At 62.0% G+C, this 20,125-nt stretch overlaps 2 protein-coding genes and 1 pseudogene across 2 annotated transcripts; all 3 read left to right on the forward strand.

Moving 5' to 3' along the window:
* Window positions 1-4,704: 4,704 nt before the first annotated feature.
* LOC137453521 (phospholipase A2, membrane associated-like) lies at window positions 4,705-8,390 on the forward strand (annotated as a pseudogene).
* A 2,677-nt stretch (window positions 8,391-11,067) lies between these two features.
* LOC137453523 (basic phospholipase A2 sphenotoxin subunit B-like) lies at window positions 11,068-14,718 on the forward strand. Its single transcript, XM_068162839.1, is given in 6 exon segments — window positions 11,068-11,073; window positions 11,294-11,413; window positions 11,415-11,440; window positions 12,818-12,854; window positions 12,856-12,928; window positions 14,087-14,718. Coding segments are annotated over 6 exon segments (387 nt in total). The 3' UTR covers window positions 14,212-14,718.
* Window positions 14,719-15,485: 767 nt separating this feature from the next.
* Window positions 15,486-20,097, forward strand: LOC137453451 (basic myotoxic phospholipase A2 PhTX-II-like). The gene is made up of 5 exons (XM_068162702.1): window positions 15,486-15,619; window positions 18,084-18,140; window positions 18,568-18,700; window positions 19,514-19,620; window positions 19,765-20,097. Exons 2-5 carry the CDS (start codon window positions 18,101-18,103, stop codon window positions 19,887-19,889), a joined length of 405 nt encoding a protein of 134 aa, XP_068018803.1. The 5' UTR covers window positions 15,486-15,619; window positions 18,084-18,100; the 3' UTR covers window positions 19,890-20,097.
* The last annotated feature ends 28 nt before the right edge of the window (window positions 20,098-20,125 follow it).

Genomic DNA, 20,125 nt, shown 5'->3' on the forward strand with positions numbered 1-20,125 from the left:
AACACCTCCTGACAGCTACACCATGGCACCAAGTGCCACATCCAAGCCCCTCTTGAACACCTCCAGGGATGGGGACTCCACCACCTCCCTGGGCAGCACATTCCAATGGCAAATTACTCTGTCCCTGTTTAGGCTGGAGGTGAGGAGGAAAGTTCTTCCCAGAGAGAGAGATTGGCCATTGGGATGTGCTGCCCAGGGAGGTGGTGGAGTCCCCATCCCTGGAGGTGTTCAAGAGGGGATTGGATGTGGCACTTGGAGCCATGGTCTAGTCATGAGGGTCTGTGTGACAGGTTGGAATCGATGATCCTCGAGGTCTCTTCCAACCTTGGTGATACCGTGACACTTGGAGCCATGGTTGAGCTGTCAGGAGGTGCTGGGTGCCAGCCTGGACTCGCTGAGCTCTGAGGTCTTTCCAGCCTTACTGATTCCATGACTCCATGGTGAGTGTGGTCCTGGTGTGACCGCACAGCTTCCAGCCCTGAGCAGCCGCTGACCTCACCGATGTCTCTGACAGCCCTTCAAGACAAACTACACGTCATGCCCAAGGTCACCCAGGGACCTAACAAAGCTGCTCTGGAGGACTTCCTAAGCCCGTGTCGGGGAAGAGCTGCAGCTGACAGGGAGCCTCCCTGATCCCACCCCAGGCTATAAAGGATCCCCCCACGAGTTTTCCTGCTGGGAAACACACCACCCAACTGCTGACATTTCCATCCCTCCCTCCCGATCCCCCTTTTAAAGCCACTCTTCTTTAACCAGATGCTCCTCCCGCTGCCAGCTGCCTCCCAGAGGCAATGAATGACTGCAGATAAAGGATCTGCCCCGCAGCTGGGAGAAGATCAAGGCCCCACCCCTGACTAAAGAGGGAGGAAGATCGTTGCCTATCAGCTGCTCCCATCCACGGGGTGTTCAGCAAAGTCACACCCGAGGCACCATTTGCAGATCAAAGCCCTGGGCACATTTGCACTTCAAGAGGGCCCCCAACAAACAGCTGTTTGAGAGGATCCTTCTCTTTGCTCCCTCTGGAAGGCTGGGAAAAAAAAATCCCTAGTTCCATGGCTCCTGACTTCCAGGGCTGGGTTTGCAAGCCCCTGGGCTTGGTGGCAAGAGAGTTTAGCTCTGTGTGGGGTTGCTCTCCCGAGATCCCCTGCAGAAAGGGAGGGCTTAAAATGAAGGGGATTTGGTTAAAGCCACCTGGGGAAGGGAAGGGAAGGGAAGGGAAGGGAAGGGGAAGGGAAGGGAAGGGAAGGGAAGGGGAAGGGAAGGGGAAGGGAAGGGAAGGGAAGGGAAGGGAAGGGAAGGGAAGGGAAGGGAAGGGAAGGGAAGGGAAGGGAAGGGAAGGGAAGGGAAGGGGAAGGGAAGGGAAGGGAAGGGAAGGGAAGGGAAAAAAAGGAGAAAAGAGGGAGAGGGGAGAGAGGAGAGGAGAGGAGAGGAGAGGAGAGGAGAGGAGAGGAGAGGAGAGGAGAGGAGAGGAGAGGAGAGGAGAGGAGAGGAGAGGAGAGGAGAGGAGAGGAGAGGAGAGGAGAGGAGAGGGAGAGGAGGAGGAGAGGAGAGGAGAGGAGAGGAGGAGGAGAGGAGAGGCGAGAGGAGAGGAGAGGAGAGGAGAGGAGAGGAGAGGAGAGGAGAGGAGAGGAGAGGAGAGGAGAGGAGAGAAGGCATGGGGTGACAGGGTGAGAGGTGATTGCTTCAAAGTGGAAGGAGTTGGATTTAGGTCAGACAGGAGGAAGAAATTCCTCCCCATGAGGGTGGGGGAGGCACTGAAGGAGGTTGCCCAGAGAAGTTGTGCTGGCTGCAAGGCTGAGAGTGTTGAAAGCCAGGGTTTGGATGATGGCCTTGGCTGGGGGCTTGCAGGAGGTATGTCCCTGCCTGTGGCAGGGGGGATACAGAAGACAGAATGAACCAGGCTGGGACAGAGCTTTGAGCTCAGCAAGTCCAACCTCTCACCCAGCACTTCCTGACAGCTCCAACCATGGCTCCAAGTGCCTCAGCCAGGCTCTTCCTAAACACCTCCAGGGATGGGGACTCCACCACCTCCGCTGGGCAGCACATTCCCATGGCTAATCTCTCTTGCTGGGAAGAATTTCTTCCTAACATCCAGCCTAAACCTCCACTGCCACAGCTTGAGACTGTGTCCTCTTGTTCTGCGGGGCTGGGTGCCTGCCTGAGAGAAGAGACCAACCCCCACCTGGCTCCAACCTCCCTGCAGGGAGTTGGATGAGAGCAAGAAGGTCTCCCCTGAGTCTCCTCCTCCTCCCGGCTAAGCAACCCCAGCTCCCTCAGCCTCTCCTCACAGGGCTGTGCTCCAGACCCCTCCCCTAGCCTCCTTGCCCTTCTCTGGACAGCAGCTTGGATCCCCAGGCTTGCAGCCTTCCTTTGGAGCCCCAGGCTCTGCCTTTCACGCAGGTTCAGCCAAACTCCCCAGCGCTGCAGTGGGTTCAGCCTCCCCAGAGCTCAGTTCCCTTACCCCCCTCCTCCCTCGTCCCCTGCTGCATTCCCTTTCCCAGCAGCCTGGGTCGCGGCTGATCCCCTTCCAGGGGGCTGATAGAGCTCCTTTGTCCTCCTGCTTGCCCTCCGCCCTGCGCTATCGCCCGGCAGATAACAGCTTTTGTTCCTTATCTGCCCTGCTGCTCTGCCTCCCTCGGGTCTCTCTGTCAACCTCTCAGCCCCGCTGATTTAATAAACTCTGCTCCCCTAAGCAATTCCAAGTCGGGAGAAAGGCTGATGGGGGGGTGGGGGGAAAGTGATCTCACCACCCCTGTTCCCCACCTGCCCCTGGAGGCTCCTGAGACCCCCCCCAGAATCCAACCTTTTGCCTCCCCCCTTGCAGCTTGGAGTGGGCAGAGGGTGGGGTGCAGAGGTGGATTTGGGGAGGGGGAGAGAAGGGGAGGGAAGGGAAGGGAAGGGGAAGGGAAGGGAAGGGAAGGGAAGGGAAGGGAAGGGAAGGGAAGGGAAGGGAAGGGAAGGGAAGGGAAGGGAAGGGAAGGAAGGGAAGGGAAGGGAAGGGAAGGGAAGGGAAGGGAAGGGAAGGGAAGGGAAGGGAAGGGAAGGGAAGGGAAGGGAAGGGAAGGGAAGGGAAGGGAAGGGAAGGGAAGGGAAGGGAAGGAATAGTGTAGGGAAATCCCCAAGGGAAACCACCTCTGAGGGACCCACTCAAGCCCCACGTGCCACCTCTATGATGCCCAGGTGCCTCTCTGTGATGCCAAGTGCCACCTCTGTGGTGCCCAAGTGCCACCTCTGTGATGCCCAAGTGCCACCTCTGTGGGGCCCCAAGTGCCACCTCTGTGGGGCCCAAATGCCACCTCTGTGGCTGCAACAAGGATCCAACAACCTCTGCAGTGCCAGCTGGGCACCTGCTGCCCACAAATCCCTTTGGTCTTGACCTTTCAGCCAACAAATTCAGGGCAAGACCTTGCCTGGCATCATCCAGAAGCTGCATGACCCCCAGGTGCTGCCAGCTTCATGCCAGGGGCAAGGAGCAGGAGGGGCATGAAGGAGGGAACTCCAGGTGCTGAGGAGGAGGAGGATGGAGCCCTGGGCTCAGGAGCAGGAGGAGGATGGAGGAGGGAACTGCAGGTGCTGAGGAGGAGGAGGATGGAGCCCTGGGCTGAGGAGCAGGAGGGAGATGGTGAAGGGAACTCCAGGTGCTGAGGAGGAGGAGGATGGAGCCCTGGGCTGAGGAGGAGCAGGAGGGGGATGGAGGAGGGAACTCCAGGTGCTGAGGAGGAGGAGGATGGAGCCCTGGGCTGAGGAGGAGCAGGAGGAGATGGAGGAGGGAACTCCAGGTGCTGAGGAGGAGAAGGACAGAGCCCTGGGCTGAGGAGGAGCAGGAGGGGGGATGGTGAAGGGAACTCCAGGTGCTGAGGAGGAGGATGGAGCCCTGGGCTCAGGAGGAGCAGGAGGAGGATGGAGGAGGGAAACTGCAGGTGCTGAGGAGGAGGAGGATGGAGCCCTGGGCTGAGGAGGAGCAGGAGGGAGATGGAGGAGGGAACTGCAGGTGCTGAGGAGGAGGAGGATGGAGCCCTGGGCTGAGGAGCAGGAGGGAGATGGAGGAGGGAACTCCAGGTGCTGAGGAGGAGGATGGAGCCCTGGGCTGAGGAGCAGGAGGAGAATGGAGGAGGGGAACTGCAGGTGCTGAGGAGGAGGAGGATGGAGCCCTGGGCTGAGGAGCAGGAGGGAGATGGTGAAGGGAACTGCAGGTGCTGAGGAGGAGGAGGATGGAGCCCTGGGCTGAGGAGCAGGAGGGAGATGGTGAAGGGAACTCCAGGTGCTGAGGAGGAGGCCCTGGGCTGAGGAGCAGGAGCTGCTGGCTGACAAATTGCACCCATCAGGCTGGGCAGGGAGGGTTGGACCTCCCCCAACACATAAAGCCACCCCACTCAGCCAGTGGTCTGGGAGCTGCCAGGTCCAGCTGGGGTAAGGAGGGGGAGGGGCTGCTGCTGCCCTCTGCTTCCAGCAGCTGGCTCCAGGGGTGCTGGGGACACGCAGGAGAGGGAGAGCTTCTCCATCAGCCTCCCTCTGACCTCCCTGCCGAGCCCTGGATCCCCCAGCCCCAGCCTGGGGCCCCCACCAGGAGTCAGCTGCGTGCCCCCCCACGCTGCTGGGCACCCCCAGGGGCACTGATGCCTCTCCCTCTGCTGCTGGCTGGGCACAGGAGCAGCCTCGGCCGTGGCCCCGGGGCGCTGCTGCTGGCACATCACTCTGCTTTCCTCCTCCAGGAGCAGCCTGAGGATGAGGAATCTCCTCTTTGCCGTGCTCTTGGCTTGTGGTAAGTGCCCCAGGTTGGCTTGGGAGCTCCTCTGGCAGGGGAAGAAAGGACCTCACCCCCCCCGAGTCTTTTGTGCGTGGCCTGGGGGCTTGGTTTCGACCTGGCTGCTTCCCCTCCGGTGTTTCAGGGGGCAGTGCTCTGCATGCCAGGGAAGCTCTGGGGCTGCTCAGACCCAGGGCTTTGAAGCCCAGAGGCCCTGGCAGCCTGTTGGGAAGCTGCTCTCCTGGGGCTGAGCCTGGCAAGGTGGCACTGCCAGCAAGCAGTGACATCAGCTGCCAGGCTGGGGGCAGGCTGCCCAGAGAGCCTCTGGAGGCATTCCAGCCCCCAGCTGGCTGTGCTCCTGGGTGACCTGCTCCTGGTGCTCCTGCTCTGGCAGGGGGGGGGGTGGACTGGGATGAGGGCTTTATTTTGAGGGGGTTCCCTTCCTCATGGGGAAAAAACTTCTTCCTAGCATCCAATCTGATGGGAGATGGGATAGGGGAAAGGGGATAGGGGATAGGGGATGTGGGATGTGGGATAGGGGATAGGGGATAGGGGATAGGGGATAGGGGATGTGGGATATGCTCTGGTTTGTGCCTGCAGTCACCTGGCTTTGGAATAGGGGATAGGGAATATGGGATAGGGGAGATGGGGTAGGGGATAGGGGATATAGGGGTAGGGGATAAGGGGTAGGGAATATGGGGTAGGGGATATGGGATATGGGGTAGGGGATAGGGGATAGGGGATATGGGGGTAGGGGGTAGGGGATAGGGGATATGGGGTAGGGGGTAGGGGATAGGGGATATGGGATAAGGGTAGGGGATAGGGGATAGGGGATAGGGGATAGGGGATAGAGGATAGGGGATATGGGGTAGGGGATAGGGGATAGGGGATATGGGGGTAGGGGATAGGGGATATGGGATAGGGGAGATGGGGTAGGGGGATAGGGGGATATAGGGTAGGGGATAAGGGGGTAGGGAATATGGGGTAGGGGATATGGGGTAGGGGATAGGGAATATGGGGGTAGGGGATATGGGATATGGGCGTAGGGGATAGGGGATAGGGGATGGGGATAGGGGATATGGGGTAGGGGATAGGGGATATGGGATATGGGGTAGGGGGTAGGGGATAGGGGATATGGGATAAGGGTAGGGGATATGGGATAGGGGATAGGGGGTAGGGGATAAGGAATATGGGGGTAGGGGATATGGGGTAGGGGGATATGGGATATGGGATAGGGGATATGGGGTAGGGGATAGGGGATAGGGGATAAGGAATATGGGGTAGGGGGATATGGGATATGGGATATGGGGTAGGGGGTAGGGGGGTAGGGGATAGGGGATAGGGGGGTAGGGGACAGGGGATATGGGGTAAGGGATAGGGGATAATGGGGTAGGGGGTAGGGGATAGGGGATATGAGACATGGGATATGCAATATGCCCTAGCTTGTGCCTGCAGTCACCTGGCTCTGGGAAAAGTCCCTGCTGGAGCTGTTTCAAGCAGGAGCTGCAGCCTGCCCCCTCCATACCCATGTGGGCTGGAGAGGAGAAGGCTCCCAGGAGACCTCATTGTGGCCTTCCAGGGATCTGCAGGGGGCTCCAAGAAAGCTGGGGAGGGACCTTTTGAGGGTGTCAGGGAGGGATAGGACTGGGGGGGGATGGAGCAGAACTAGAAGTGGGGGGATTCAGATTGGATGTGAGGAAGAAGTTGTTCCCCATGAGGGTCGGTGAGAGCCTGGGCACAGGTTGCCCAGGGAGGTGGTGGAAGCCTCCTGCCTGGAGGTGTTTGCAGCCAGGCTGGAGGTGGCTGTGAGCAACCTGCTGTGGTGTGAGGTGTCCCTGCCCGTGGCAGGGGGTTGGAGCTGGCTGAGCCTGGAGCTCCCCTTCCAGCCCTGACAGCTCTGTGGTTCTGTGGCTGTGGTGCTGGGAGCTGGGAGGCTGCACACAGCACACAGCAGCCTGGGGAGGGGTTTGGGGGTGGGGGAAGCAGAATCTGCTTCCAGCAAGCCCCAGACTGATTTAACGCAGGGGCACCGCAGTCAGCCTGGCCCTCTGTCCCTCTGTCCCTCCCGTCCCTCTGTCCCTCGGTCAGGGCTGCTGCCCGCCCGCAGCAGCGTTCTGGAGCTGGAGCGGATGATCCGGGCGAGCACCCGGGGCGAAGCGCCCTCTGGTCCTACAGCTGGTACGGCTGCTTCTGCGGCATCGGGGGCAGAGGCACCACCGCTGGACCCCACCGGACCGGTGAGGACCTGAAGAGCATCTCCCCCCCCCCCGCCCCACCCCCTAAAACCTCCTCACCAGCAGCCTCTGAGCTGGGGGGGGGGGGTTGGGGCCGTGCCCCCAGCCGCACCTCGCCGCTGCCTGATCACCCCCCTGCAAGCTGAGGCTTCCTTCAGCCGAGGGTGGCCTGCAGGGCAGCACTTTGATGTGGTCCTTCCCCCAGCTGCTGCCAGGCACACGACTGCTGCTACAGGAGGCTGAGGGAGGGCAGCTGCAGCCCCCTCATCACCCCCTACCACTTCAGCACCACCGACGGAGGACATCGCCTGCAGTGAGTACCCGGGAGAGCAGAGCGGGTTGGGTTTGGAAGGGACCTTCGAGATCAGCCAGCTCCAACCCCCTGCCAGGGGCAGGCACACCTCCCACCAGCCCAGGCTGCTCAGGGCCTCATCCAGCCTGGCCCTGAACACCTCCAGAGAGGGGACAGCCACAACCTCCCTGGGCAGCCTCTGCCAGTGTCTGCCCACACTCACTCTGTAAAGCTTTCCTGCCCCAATCTCCAGTCTCAACCTCCCCCAATCTCCAGTCTCAACCTCCCCAGTCTCCAGTCTCAGTCTCTCCAGACTCCAACCTCAGCCTCCCCCAATCTCCAGTCTCAACCTCCCCAGTCTCCAGTCTCAACCTCCCCCAGTCTCCAGTCTCAGCCTCCCCAGACTCCAGTCTCAGTCTCCCCAATCTCCAGTCTCAACCTCCCCAGTCTCCAGTCTCAGTCTCTCCAGACTCCAACCTCAGCCTCCCCAATCTCCAGTCTCAACCTCCCAAGTCTCCAGTCTCAACCTCCCCTGATCTCCAACCTCAGTCTCCCCCCAATTTCCAGTCTCAGTCTCCCCAGACTCCAGTCTCAGTCTCCCCCTCTCCCAGCTCCAATCCATTCCCTCTTGCCCTACCCCAAGCCCTTGTGAAGATTCCCTCCCCCTCCTAAACCCCTTTCAGGCACCGGGTCCCAGAGAGGTGGGGAACCAGCCCTGCTCCCCCACAGCAGCCCAGCCCCAGAGCAAGGCACACAGGAGGGCATCCCCCTGGGGACAAACCCCAGCCTGCTGCCCAGCCTGGGGGGCACACAGGGCATGGTAAACCAGTGGGCACTGTGAGGGGCACGGGCAGCCTGGAGCCTGCCTGTGCACTTCCCCTGGGCATTGGGGTGCCCTGAGGGGACTCCATCACCCCTGGCAGCCAGCAGGGCCACCAGAGAGCGTTGTGTTTGCCCCCCACACACAGGTAAAGAGCAAGAGCTGGTGCAGGAGAGAGACCTGCCTGTGTGACAAGGAGGTGGCATCCTGCTTTGCCAGCGCCCTGGGGGTCCTACAAACAGCTCCTACCCCCGCTTCTACTTCAAGCTGAGGTGCAGAGGAAGCAAACTGCAGTGCTGAGGGAGGCAAAGCTGAGCCCAGCTTCCCAGGTTGGGGAACTGGTTTTACCCCTGGCTACAGCCTGCTGGGGGGGCTGAAGGGACCTGGAGCCACCGAGGCTCCCTTGCAGGTGCCCTGGGGTGAGGAGAGGCCCGGGATGGACTTCCCCCCCCCTGGCGCCCACAGAGGCACAGCAGCTGCCCCCTCTGCTGTCCTTCCTCCCTCCTCCTCTCTTTCTCTTCTCATTTCGTTTCCCAGCAAAGATGACTCAATAAAAGGTGTCCAGGAGGATTCTCTGGGGTGATTTGTCTGTAATGGTGGCATCTGTGGGCAGCTTTCTGGAGAGCAGCCCCCAAGGAAGAGGCTTGGGGGTGCTGGGTGCTGAGCAGCTCCCCAGCAGCCAGCAGAGCCCTCCTGCAGCCCAGCAGGCAGCTGTGTGCTGGCTGCAGCCAGAGCAGGGTGGGCAGCAGGGCAGCAGAGGGGATTCTGCCCCTGGGCTCTGCTCTGCTCAGACCTCACCTCCAATCCTGCCTCCAGCTCTGCTGTCCCCAGAGCTGCTGGGGGGAGGCCACAGAGAGGATCCACAGTGTGCTCAGGGCCACATCTGCTTTTGACCTTCAATGTCTCCAGGGATGAGGCTGCCAGCACCTCTCTGGGCAACCTGTGCCAGTGTTTCACTGCCCTCAGTGTGAGGAACTTCCTCTGAAGGAACCCAAAACTGACCTTGAGTCACCTTCCCAGCATGGCCAAGGGACCATCTCCCAGCCCCTGCAGGCCCTTGAAAAGCTCCAATCTGCCTGCCTCACACAAGCAGAGAATGGTTGGGGCTGGAAGGGACCTCCAAAGGGCATCCAGCCCCACACCCCCCCTGCAGTCAGCAGGGACATCCTCCCCTGGATCAGGTTGCCCTCAGCTCTGTTGAGCCTCACCTTGAGTATCTCCAGGGATGGGACCTCAGCTCCCTCCTGGGGCAGCCCTGTTGCAGTGTTCCAGCAGCCTCCTGGTGCAGAACTTGTTCCTCACATCCAATCTCAATCTGCTCTGCCCTCATTTCAAACCACTGCTCCTCATCCTGTCCCTGCAGGCCCTTGCAGACAGTCTCCCCTGCAGCCTTCCTGTAGCCCCCCTTCAGGTCCTGGCAGGCTGCTGCTGGGATGCAGAAGCTGACTCAGGGTTTTGTTTGAGTCCTGTGTCCAGCTCTGGGCTCCTCAGGTTAGGAAAGAGGTTGAGCTGCTGGAAGGTGTCCAGAGAAGGGCAAGAAAGCTGGGGGAGGGGTCTGGAGCACAGCCCTGGGAGGAGAGGCTGAGGGAGCTGGGGTTGCTTAGCCTGGAGAAGAGGAGGCTCAGGGGAGACCTTCTTGCTCTCTGCAACTCCCTGAAGGGAGGGTTGTAGCCAGGTGGGGGTTGGTCTCTTCTCCCAGGCACCCAGCACCAGAACAAGAGGCCACAGTCTCAAGCTGTGCCAGGGGAGGTTTAGGCTGGAGGTGAGGAGAAAGTTCTTCACTGACAGAGAGGTTGGCCATTGAGATGTGCTGCCCAGGGAGGTGGTGGAGTCCCTGTGCCTGGAGGTGTTCCAGAGGGGCTTGGCTGTGGCACTTGGAGCCATGGTTGAGCTGTCAGGAGGTGCTGGCTGCCAGCTTGGCCTTGCTGAGCTCTGAGCTCATCTCCCAACCTGGCTGATTCTATGATTCCACCTCCCCCAGGGCACCACTCTGGCCCTGAGGCTTCTCAGCTGGGGGCAGAGTGTGAGCTTCCTCCTCGGGGTGGAAATGCTGCTGCCTGCCCAGCTCACCCCACCCAGCCCCAGCCCCCAGGCCTGGGGGCACGGTGCCAGGGTGCTGGGGGGTACTTCTTGCCTTCCTGTGAAGAGGAAGGATGGCACTTGGACTTCAGCAGAAGAGCCCAGTCAGCAGCTTGTGGGTGAAACACACCTCCCCCAGCAGGCAGCAGAGCCTATATAAAGCAAGTCCTGCTGGCTGCAGGCTCCTGAGAGCAGGGGGAGGCTTTCCTGAGGTGAGCAGGGATGGAGGGGAAGCTTCTCCTCCCTTTCCTCCTGTACCCCAGAAGCTGTGGGGAGAGGAGATCCCTGCTGGGAAGCAGGAGGAGGAGGCAGGCTGGCTGGGATGCCAGCCCAGAGGCAGAGCCCCTCAGGGGCTGCTCCTTCCTCCAGCTGCTCTTCCTTTCCCTTCACCTTGCTTTTCCTCCACCCTTCTGCCACCTGATGCCTTTCACTCCCCACCCCTCAGCACACTTTGCCCCTCTCCATCCTGCCCCAGCCCCTGGAGGTGGGGAGCAGCTCTGCCCCCCAGGCCTGGGAGGGAGGCACAGCAGCAAGGGGTGGGGTGGAAGGGGTAAATGGTTTGGTTTCCTCCCCCCCCCAGGGCTGCCCAGAAGGATGAACTCTCTCCTAGGCCTTCACTCTGCTGCTTGCTCTGGGTAAGTGTCCTCACCCACACCCTTCCCAGGCCCTCCTGCAGGGTGCATCCCTGGCCAGCAGGGCTGGGCTGGGGGTTGCTTCCCCCCTTCCCCATCACCACCTCCCCCTTCCCCATCACCACCTCCCCCTTCCCCATCACCACCTCCCCCTTCCCCATCACCACCTCCCCCTGCCCTCAGCTGGCAGGAGCTCTGCATCTGCTCGCTCCCAAGGCTCACAGGCAGCTGCCTGGTGCCCATCTGGGGGCTGGAGGGGTGTGGGGATGCCAGTGGGGAGCTGGGCAGCCTCTGGGCTGGCATCCCAGCCAGCCTGCCTTCTCCTCCTGCTTCCCAGCATGGGATCTCCTCTCCCCTCTCTTCTGGGTACAGGAGGAAAGGGAGGAGAAGCTTCCCCCCTCCATCCCTGCTGGCCTCAGGAAAGCCTCCCCCTGCTCCCAGGAGCCTGCAGCCAGCAGGACTTGCTTTATCTGCCCTGCTTTTTCCCTCCAGGCTTGGCCCCCAGCTGATGGAGGAGTCCTGCAGCTGTACAAGATGATCAAAAAAGCCACAGGGAAGAATGCTCTGCTGCATTACTCCTCCTATGGCTGCTACTGTGGCCTGGGGGGCAGGGGGGACACCCCTGGATGCCACAGACAGGTAGGTGCCCACCTCACAACCCCGGAATGGTTGGCTGCAGTGGGCTGAAATCTCCTCCCCAGCACACAGGGGTTGGAAGGGACCCCTGGAGACCACCAGGGCAGCTCACACAGGAATGCATCCAGGTGGCTCTTGAGTGCCTCCACACCAGGAGACTCCACAACCTCCCTGGGCAGCCTGCTCCAGGGCTCAGCACCTTCACACCAAACAACTTTCTCCTCCTGTTCAGGTGGAACCTCCTGGGTGCCAGTTTGTGCTCCTTGGGCTGCCCCTGGGCACCACTGAGCAGAGCCTGGCCCCAGCCCCTTGCCCCCCAGCCTTTAGCTCTTGCTGAGCATTGCTCAGCTCCCCTCTGGGGCTGCTCTGCTCCAGGCTCAGCAGCCCCAGGGGCTCTCAGCCCCTCTCAGTTTCTTCCTTGTGTTGAGATGGAACTTCCTGAGCTCCCCTTTGGGTCTGGTTCCCTTCGTCTTCTCACAGGGACCCCTGGAAAGAACAGCCTGGCCCCTTCCTCTTGACACCCACCCTCCAGATCCCCATCCACCTTCCCCAGGCCTCCTCTCAGCCTTCTCTTCTCCAGGCTAAACAGCTCCAGGGCTCTCTGCCTGCACACTCCCTTCATACAATCACAGAATCAATGAGGTTGGCAAAGACCTCAGAGCTCAGCAAGTCCAAGCTGGCACCCAGCACCTCCTGACAGCTGAACCATGGCTCCAAGTGCCACATCCAAGCCCTTCTGGAACACCTCCAGGGCTGGGGATTCCACCACCACCCTGGGCAGCACATCCCAATGGCCAAAAGAACTTTCTCCTCACCTTCAGCCTGAACCTCCCCTGGCACAGCTTGAGACTGTGTCCTCTTATTCTGGGGCTGGCTGCCTGGGGAGAAGAGACCAACCCCCAGCTGGCTCCAAGCTCCCTGCAGGGAGTTGCAGAGAGCAAGAAGGTCTCCCCTGAGCCTCCTCTTCTCCAGGCTAAGCAACCCCAGCTCCCTCAGCCTCTCCTCCCAGGGCTGTGCTCCAGACCCCTCCCCAGCTTTCTTGCCCTTCTCTGGACACCTCCCAGCAGCTCAACCTCTTTCCTAGCTGATTCTGTGATTCTATGACTCTCTCTGGAAGAAATTTTCTCCTCCCCTCCAGCCTGAACCTCCCCTGACACAGCTTGAGACTGTGTCCTCTTGTTCTGGTGCTGCCTGCCTGGGGAGAAGAGACCAACCCCCCCCCCCCCCGCTCCAACCTCCCTGCAGGGAGCTGGAGAGAGCAAGAAGGTCTCCCCTGAGCCTCCTCTTCTGCAGGCTCTCCAAATATGGGGGGGGGGGGGAGGGAGGGAGAGGGGTTAAAACCCAACCCACCCCCCCCCAACCTCTCTCTCTGCCCCTCAGGTGCTGCCAGCTGCATGATCAGTGCTACAGCAGCCTCCTGCAGATGGTACCACTGCAATGCCATGGCACAGACCTACAGCTTCAGCTGGCTTGGGGGCCACCCCACCTGCAGTAAGTGAGAGCTGGGGGAGTTTTTGGGCTGTGCCTTTAACATGTGTGTGTGTGTGTGTGTGTGTCCCCATCCTGAGCAGGGGGTGGTAGGATGTGAATCAAATCCCCACTGGGTGTAAACCAAACACATAAAGAGAGGGGAAAATGAGGATGAGCTCTAAGCAATCCCTCTGGAGAGATCATAGGCATGGAGTTGGGTGTCAGGATCTGCAGGGAAAGCTGGGGAGGGACTTCTGAGGGTGTCAGGGAGGGATAGGACTGGGGGGGATGGAGCAGAACTAGAAGTGGGGAGATTGAGATTGGCTGTGAGGAAGAAGTTGTTCCCCAGGAGGGTGGTGAGAGCCTGGCACAGGCTGCCCAGGGAGGTGGTGGAAGCCTCCTGCCTGGAGGTGTTTGCAGCCAGGCTGGAGGTGGCTGTGAGCAACCTGCTGTGGTGTGAGGTGTCCCTGCCCATGGCAGGGGGGTTGGAGCTGGCTGAGCCTTGAGCTCCCTTCCAGCCCTGACAGCTCTGTGAGTCTGTGATGTGTACACTAACTTTTCTCTCCTTTGTTGCTGCTTCCTCACTCTGGGGAGCACTAACTTTGTGCTTCTGCTGGCTCCTTTCTGACCTTGGCTGCATTGCTTTGCTTTGGCTAAGTCTAACAGCACAGCAGAGGGCTGGAGCTGTGAGCACAGACTGAGGGAGTTGGAATTGTGCAGGCTGGAGAGGAGAAGGCTCCCAGGAGACCTCATTGTGGCCTTCCAGGATCTGCAGGGGGCTCCAAGAAAGCTGGGGAGGGACTTTTGAGGGTGTCAGGGAGGGATAGGACTGGGGGGGGATGGAGCAAAACTAGAAGTGGGGAGATTGAGATTGGATGTGAGGAAGAAGTTGTTCCCCAGGAGGGTGGTGAGAGCCTGGCACAGGTTGCCCAGGGAGGTGGTGGAAGCCTCCTGGCTGGAGGTGTTTGCAGCCAGGCTGGATGTGGCTGTGAGCAACCTGCTGCGGTGTGAGGTGTCCCTGCCCATGGCAGGGGGGTTGGAGCTGGCTGAGCCTTGAGCTCCCTTCCAGCCCTGACAGCTCTGTGACTGTAACCAGGAGCCTGGCCCAGGAGCTGTGCTCTGTCTGATCCCTACCCTCCCCAAAGCCAAAGCTGACCCTGGGCTGCCTTCTGCCTGCAGATGAAGAGTCCTGGTGCAGCCACCACTCCTGTGAGTGTGACCTCAGCCTGGCACTCTGCCTGAAGGGGACCAGCAGGAGCTACAAGTGGAGGCACCTCTTCCACAACAGGAACAAGTGCTACTGATGGGAGCTGGGCTGTGTGGCTGGGGCTTGGAGCAGCCCTGCAGCCTCCTCCTGCAGCCTCCTCCTGCATGGGGCAGCCCTGCAGCCTCCTCCTGCATGGAGCAGCCTTGCAGCCTCCTCCTGCATGGAGCAGCCCTGCAGCCTCCTCCTGCATGGGGCAGCCCTGCAGCCTCCTCCTGCATGGGGCAGCCCTGCAGCCTCCTCCTGCATGGGGCAGCCCTGCAGCCTCCTCCTGCATGGAACAGCCCTGCAGCCTCCTCCTGCATGGAACAGCCCTGCAGCCTCCTCCTGCATGGAGCAGCCTTGCAGCCTCCTCCTGCATGGAACAGCCCTGCAGCCTCCTCCTGCATGGAACAGCCCTGCAGCCTCCTCCTGCATGGGGCAGCCCTGCAGCCTCCTCCTGCATGGGGCAGCCCTGCAGCCTCCTCCTGCATGGGGCAGCCCTGCAGCCTCCTCCACCTCAGTGCTGGTGGAAATGTAATCAGTGTGAAAATAAACCAGCTGCTCAAACCAGCCCAGGCCTCTGTGAGCTGCTGCTGGCCAGAGAGAGAGCTCCTCATCAGTTAAGGGGTTCATAGAATGGTTTGGCATGGAAGGGACCTTAAAGTCCATCCAGTTCCCACCCCCCTGCCATGGGCAGGGACACCTCCCACCAGCCCAGCTTGCTCAAGGCTTCATCCAGCCTGGCCTTGAACACCTCCAGGGAGGAGGCAGCTACAGCCTCCCTGGGCAGCCTGTTCCAGAGTCTCCCCACCCTCACCCTAAGGAATTTCTTCCTCATCTCCAGCCTCAGTCTCCCCTCCCCAGCTTCACTCCATTCCCTCTCATCCTACCCCTGCAAGCCCTTAGGAAGAGTCTCTCCCCAGCTCTCCTGCAGCCTCCTTCAGGTGCTGGCAGGCTGCTGTGAGGCTCTCCCTGGAGCCTTCAGCCCTTGTCCAAAGCCTCTCCCCAGCTCTCCTGCATCCCCTTCAGGTACTGGAAGGCTGCTCCAAGGTCTCCCTGGAGCCTTCAGCCCTTGTCCAAAGTCTCTCCCCAGCTCTCCTGCAGCCTTCTTCAGGTACTGTAAGGCTGCTGCGAGGCTCTCCCTGGAGCCTTCTCTCCTCCAGGCTGCACAGCCCCGACTTGTTTCGCTGCCCTGCTTCAAGCCTGGCCTGCACACGCTCGAAGTCCTCCTCCCCCGAAGCACAGAGGAGCTCCGGCTCGGCCCCTGCGTCACTCGGGGCCCGGGGGGAGAGGGCTGGGAGGGGGCTGTGGCCTTGGCCAGGGAGGGAAGGGGCGTAGCACCGAGTGGGTTTGGGACAGAGGAATTGCTTCAGTGCTTCCACTTCGGAGCCTGCAGAGGCTGGACACAGAGGGCAGCCTCTCCCCTGGCAGCAAGGAAGCAGAGCTGGAGCAAATCCCCCCCCACGGTGAGCAGCTCCCACCCTGGTCCCACTGCAGGGGGAGGAGGGAGCAGGAGGGCTGCTTGCTGCTTGCTTCCCGTGCCAGGAGAGAAAGAGGCAGATCCATCAGCCTGGAGCAAGCCAAAGAAAGCCCAAAAGCAGCTGGGAAGTGGCAGCTCTGCTGCTGGGAAGTGCCAAAAGTGGTGGGGTGGGAGGTGGGAGATGCTGGGAGGGGTGGGATGGGAGGTGGGAGATGCTGAGGGGGAGGGATGGGAGGTGGGAAATGCTGGGGGGTGGGATGGGAGGTGGGAGATGCTGGGAGGGGTGGGATGGGAGGTGGGAGATGCTGGGGGGAGGGATGGGAGGTGGGAAATGCTGGGGGGTGGGAAGGGAGGTGGGAGATGCTGGGGGGTGGGATGGGAGGTGGGAGCTGCTGAGGAGGTGGGATGGGAGGTGGGAGATGCTGAGGGGAGGGATGGGAGGTGGGAGATGCTGAGGGGAAGGGATGGGAGGTGGGAGGTGTTGGAAGGGGTGGGATGGGAGGTGGGAGATGCTGGGAGGGGTGGGATGGGAGGTGGGAGATGCTGGAGGGAGGGGTGGGAGGTGGGAGATGCTGGGAGGGGTGGGATGGGAGGTGGGAGATGCTGGGGGGAGGGATGGGAGGTGGGAGATGCTGAGGGGAGGGATGGGAGGTGGGAGATGCTGAGGGGAAGGGATGGGAGGTGGGAGATGCTGGGGGGAGGGATGGGAGGTGGGAGATGCTGGGGGGAGGGATGGGAGGTGGGAGATGCTGGGGGGAGGGATGGGAGGTGGGAGATGCTGAAGGGGTGGGATGGGAGGTGGGAGATGCTGAAGGGGTGGGATGGGAGGTGGGAGATGCTGAGGGGAGGGATGGGAGGTGGGAGATGCTGGGGGGAGGGATGGGAGGTGGGAGATGCTGAGGGGGAGGGATGAGAGGTGGGAGATGCTGAAGGGGAGGGATGGGAGGTGGGAGATGCTGAAGGGGTGGGATGGGAGGTGGGAGATGCTGGAGGAAGGGATGGGAGGTGGGAGATGCTGAGGGGGAGGGATGGGAGGTGGGAGATGCTGGGGGGAGGGATGGGAGGTGGGAGATGCTGGGGGGAGGGATGGGAGGTGGGAGATGCTGAGGAGGTGGGATGGGAGGTGGGAGATGCTGGGAGGGTGGGATGGGAGGTGGGAGATGCTGGGGGGAGGGATGGGAGGTGGGAGATGCTGAGGGGAAGGGATGGGAGGTGGGAGATGCTGAGGGGAGGGATGGGAGGTGGGAGATGCTGAGGGGGAGGGATGGGAGGTGGGAGATGCTGGGGGGAGGGATGGGAGGTGGGAGATGCTGGGGGGAGGGATGGGAGGTGGGAGATGCTGAGGAGGTGGGATGGGAGGTGGGAGATGCTGAGGGGAGGGATGGGAGGTGGGAGATGCTGAAGGGGTGGGATGGGAGGTGGGAGATGCTGAGGGGAGGGATGGGAGGTGGGAGATGCTGGGGGGAGGGATGGGAGGTGGGAGATGCTGGGGGGAGGGATGGGAGGTGGGAGATGCTGAAGGGGTGGGATGGGAGGTGGGAGATGCTGAAGGGGTGGGATGGGAGGTGGGAGATGCTGAGGGGAGGGATGGGAGGTGGGAGATGCTGGGGGGAGGGATGGGAGGTGGGAGATGCTGGGGGGAGGGATGAGAGGTGGGAGATGCTGAAGGGGAGGGATGGGAGGTGGGAGATGCTGAAGGGGTGGGATGGGAGGTGGGAGATGCTGAAGGGGTGGGATGGGAGGTGGGAGATGCTGGAGGAAGGGATGGGAGGTGGGAGATGCTGGAGGGAGGGATGGGAGGTGGGAGATGCTGGAGGAAGGGATGGGAGGTGGGAGATGCTGAGGGGGAGGGATGGGAGGTGGGAGATGCTGGGGGGAGGGATGGGAGGTGGGAGATGCTGGGGGGAGGGATGGGAGGTGGGAGATGCTGAGGAGGTGGGATGGGAGGTGGGAGATGCTGGGAGGGTGGGATGGGAGGTGGGAGATGCTGGAGGGAGGGGGGACAGCTTCAGGAAGGGTTTGCTTCTGGCCAGGAGGCAGCAGCATTTGTCAGCAGGAGGAGAGGAGATGGCCTCAGGCTGTGCCAGGAGAGGTTTAGCTTGGCCATGAGGGATGATCTCCTCCCCTCAAGGCCTGGCCCAGGCTGCCCAGGGCAGTGGTGCAGCCCCCATCGCTGGGGGGGTGTCAGAGCTGGATGTGGTGCTGAGGGGCACTGCTCAGTGGTGCCCTGGCACGGCTGGGCTGAAGGGTTGGCTCTGATGGCCTTAAAGGTCCCTTCCAACCACGAGGATCCTGGGGCTCTGACACAGATGCAAGAGGCCTTTGGCTGCCTTCCTCCCTCCAGCTTTTGGGGTGCCCTGACTTGTTTTCAGAGGGAGGAGGCTTGCATGGCAGCCCCTGTCAGCCAGCCCTGCTGTGGGGCTCAGCCTGGCCTCTCCTCCTCCTCCCAGGCTCTGCTGAGAGGAAGATGAAGGTGCTGCTGGTGCTGGGGATGCTGTTTGCCTGCAGTAAGTGCAACCAATCCCCATCCCCACGGCCTGGGGGCCGAGCTGTGGCCCCACACCAACATAGGGAACACCCCCAGAGCCCTCTCAGCATCCTCCTGGGAGCCAAGCTGTGGGGCCACATAGGGAGCACCCCCAGACCCCTCTGAGCATCCCCCTGGGAGCCAAGCTGTGGGGCCACATAGGGAGCACCCCCAAACCCCTCTGAGCATCCCCCTGAGGGCCAAGCTGTGATCCCACATAGGGAGCACCCCCAAACCCCTCTGAGCATCCCCCTGGGAGCCAAGCTGTGGGGCCACATAGGGAGCACCCCCAAACCCCTCTGAGCATCCCCAGCTCCCCCAGCAAAGCCTGTTTCTCCCTGCTGGTTGCCCAGGCCTCATTACAAACAGAACCTGCCCCCCACAAAGCCTTTTTCTGGTCACCCCAGGTGTGCTCTCAGCTCGTGGGAAGCACCCAAGTGCCATTGCCCCGGGACTGGAGGGAAGCACTGTAGGAAACCTGACAGCCCAGAGCTGCTACTCAGGACGGGGCAAAGGCACAGCCAGGGCTTCCCTGGACAGGTACAGCCAATACCAACCCCCGGGAGGGCTAATGGGGGCCCTGGGGAGGGCTAATGCTGGCCCTGGGGAGGGCTAATGCTGGCCCTGGGAGGGATAAGCTCATGGCTTTGAGCAGCCCCAGCAGCATCCTCTGAAGCTCTGCACAGATGCAGGACAAGGCAAAGGGCAGCAGCGGGAAGGGAACAGGTTTTAGGGAAGGGGTAGGGGTGGTGGTGGGAAAGCAAGGGGGTGTTCCCCCCGCCCTAATCGCAGCCCTGGGGGCAGGAGGGTTGTGCCGGTGAGGAGCAGCTGAAGCCAGCTGAGTGGCACCGGAGGATGGGGACAGCTCCCAGCCCGAAGCCAGGACCGGCGCAGGGGCTCCAGGATGTGGGCAGGGGCTCCAGGACGTGGGCAGGGGCTCCAGGACATGGGCAGGGGGTCCAGGACGTGGGCAGGGGGCCCAGGACGTGGGCAGGGCCTCCAGGACGTGGGCAGGGGCTCCAGGACATGGGCAGGGGCTCCAGGACACGGGCAGGGGCTCCAGGATGTGGGCAGGGGCTCCAGGACGTGGGCAGGGCCTCCAGGACATGGGCAGGGGCTCCAGAACACGGGCAGGGGCTCCAGGATGTGGGCAGGGGCTGTGTGGGGAGACAAAGCAGCAGCTGGGTGTGGGGGAGGGGGCTGGAAAGAGCAGCTCCCGGGGGGCTCGGAGCAGCAGGAGGGATGCAGCCGGCGGTGGCTTTTCTCTCCCCGCACGCAGAGCCACTTTCAGGTAGGTTAGAAGCAGCCGGGGCCCCCCCGGGGGATGAGGCCAGGCTCTCCCTCTCACCACAGGTGCTGCCTGCTCCGCTCCTGCTGCTACGCCAGGCTGGCCGCTCGGCGCTGCCCTGTGGGACCCATCCAGCCCCTCTCAGCCTCCCCGCCCGGGATCCCCAGCTGCAGTGAGTTGCCTGCGGCCTCGGCTCGGGATGGCTCTCCCCACACCGCCTCCCTCCTTTGCACTGCCCTCTTGTTTTTTGGGGGGGCAGCACCCTGGGGACCTCGACGAGAAGGTCTGAGGGGTGCTTTGTCTGCGCTCCCCGCAGGATCGGGGTCCTGGTGCCAGCGGGCAGCCTGCAGATGCGAGCGGGCGGCTCGGCTCTGCCGCCTGCGCGGCCGGGGGCTGCCGCAGCCTCGCCGCAAGTGCCGGGGCCGGGCCGGGCGGTGCTGAATCCACCTCCGGGGCTGATAAGCGAAGGGGCGGCCGGAGGCCCGCAGCGTTTCCCAACCCCTGGCGGGGGCTCCTCCTTGGGGCCCTTGGTGGGTTTTTTTTGGCTTGGGGCGGGAGGAGAGCAACCCTCCGGGGAGGGTGAGTCAGCGGCCACCGGCTGCGGGGAGGGCGAGCGGCGCAGATGCAACCTTTCAGCCGAGAAAAACAAGGGGGGAAGGGAAGGGAAGGGAAGGGAA

Source organism: Melanerpes formicivorus, unplaced genomic scaffold (assembly GCF_026170545.1).
Source record: "Melanerpes formicivorus ecotype bairdi unplaced genomic scaffold, bMelFor1.0.p_v2 SCAF_67, whole genome shotgun sequence".
NCBI lineage: Eukaryota > Metazoa > Chordata > Aves > Piciformes > Picidae > Melanerpes > Melanerpes formicivorus.

Excerpts from the sequence above, each read along its gene's own strand:
- LOC137453451 (XM_068162702.1), top strand. The coding sequence starts at position 18,101 with ATGAAGGTGCTGCTGGTGCTGGGGATGCTGTTTGCCTGCA. Across the intron at positions 18,141-18,567 it reads GGGGATGCTGTTTGCCTGCA|GTGTGCTCTCAGCTCGTGGG; the intron begins GTAAGTGCAACC and ends TGGTCACCCCAG. Across the intron at positions 18,701-19,513 it reads GCCAGGGCTTCCCTGGACAG|GTGCTGCCTGCTCCGCTCCT; the intron begins GTACAGCCAATA and ends CTCTCACCACAG.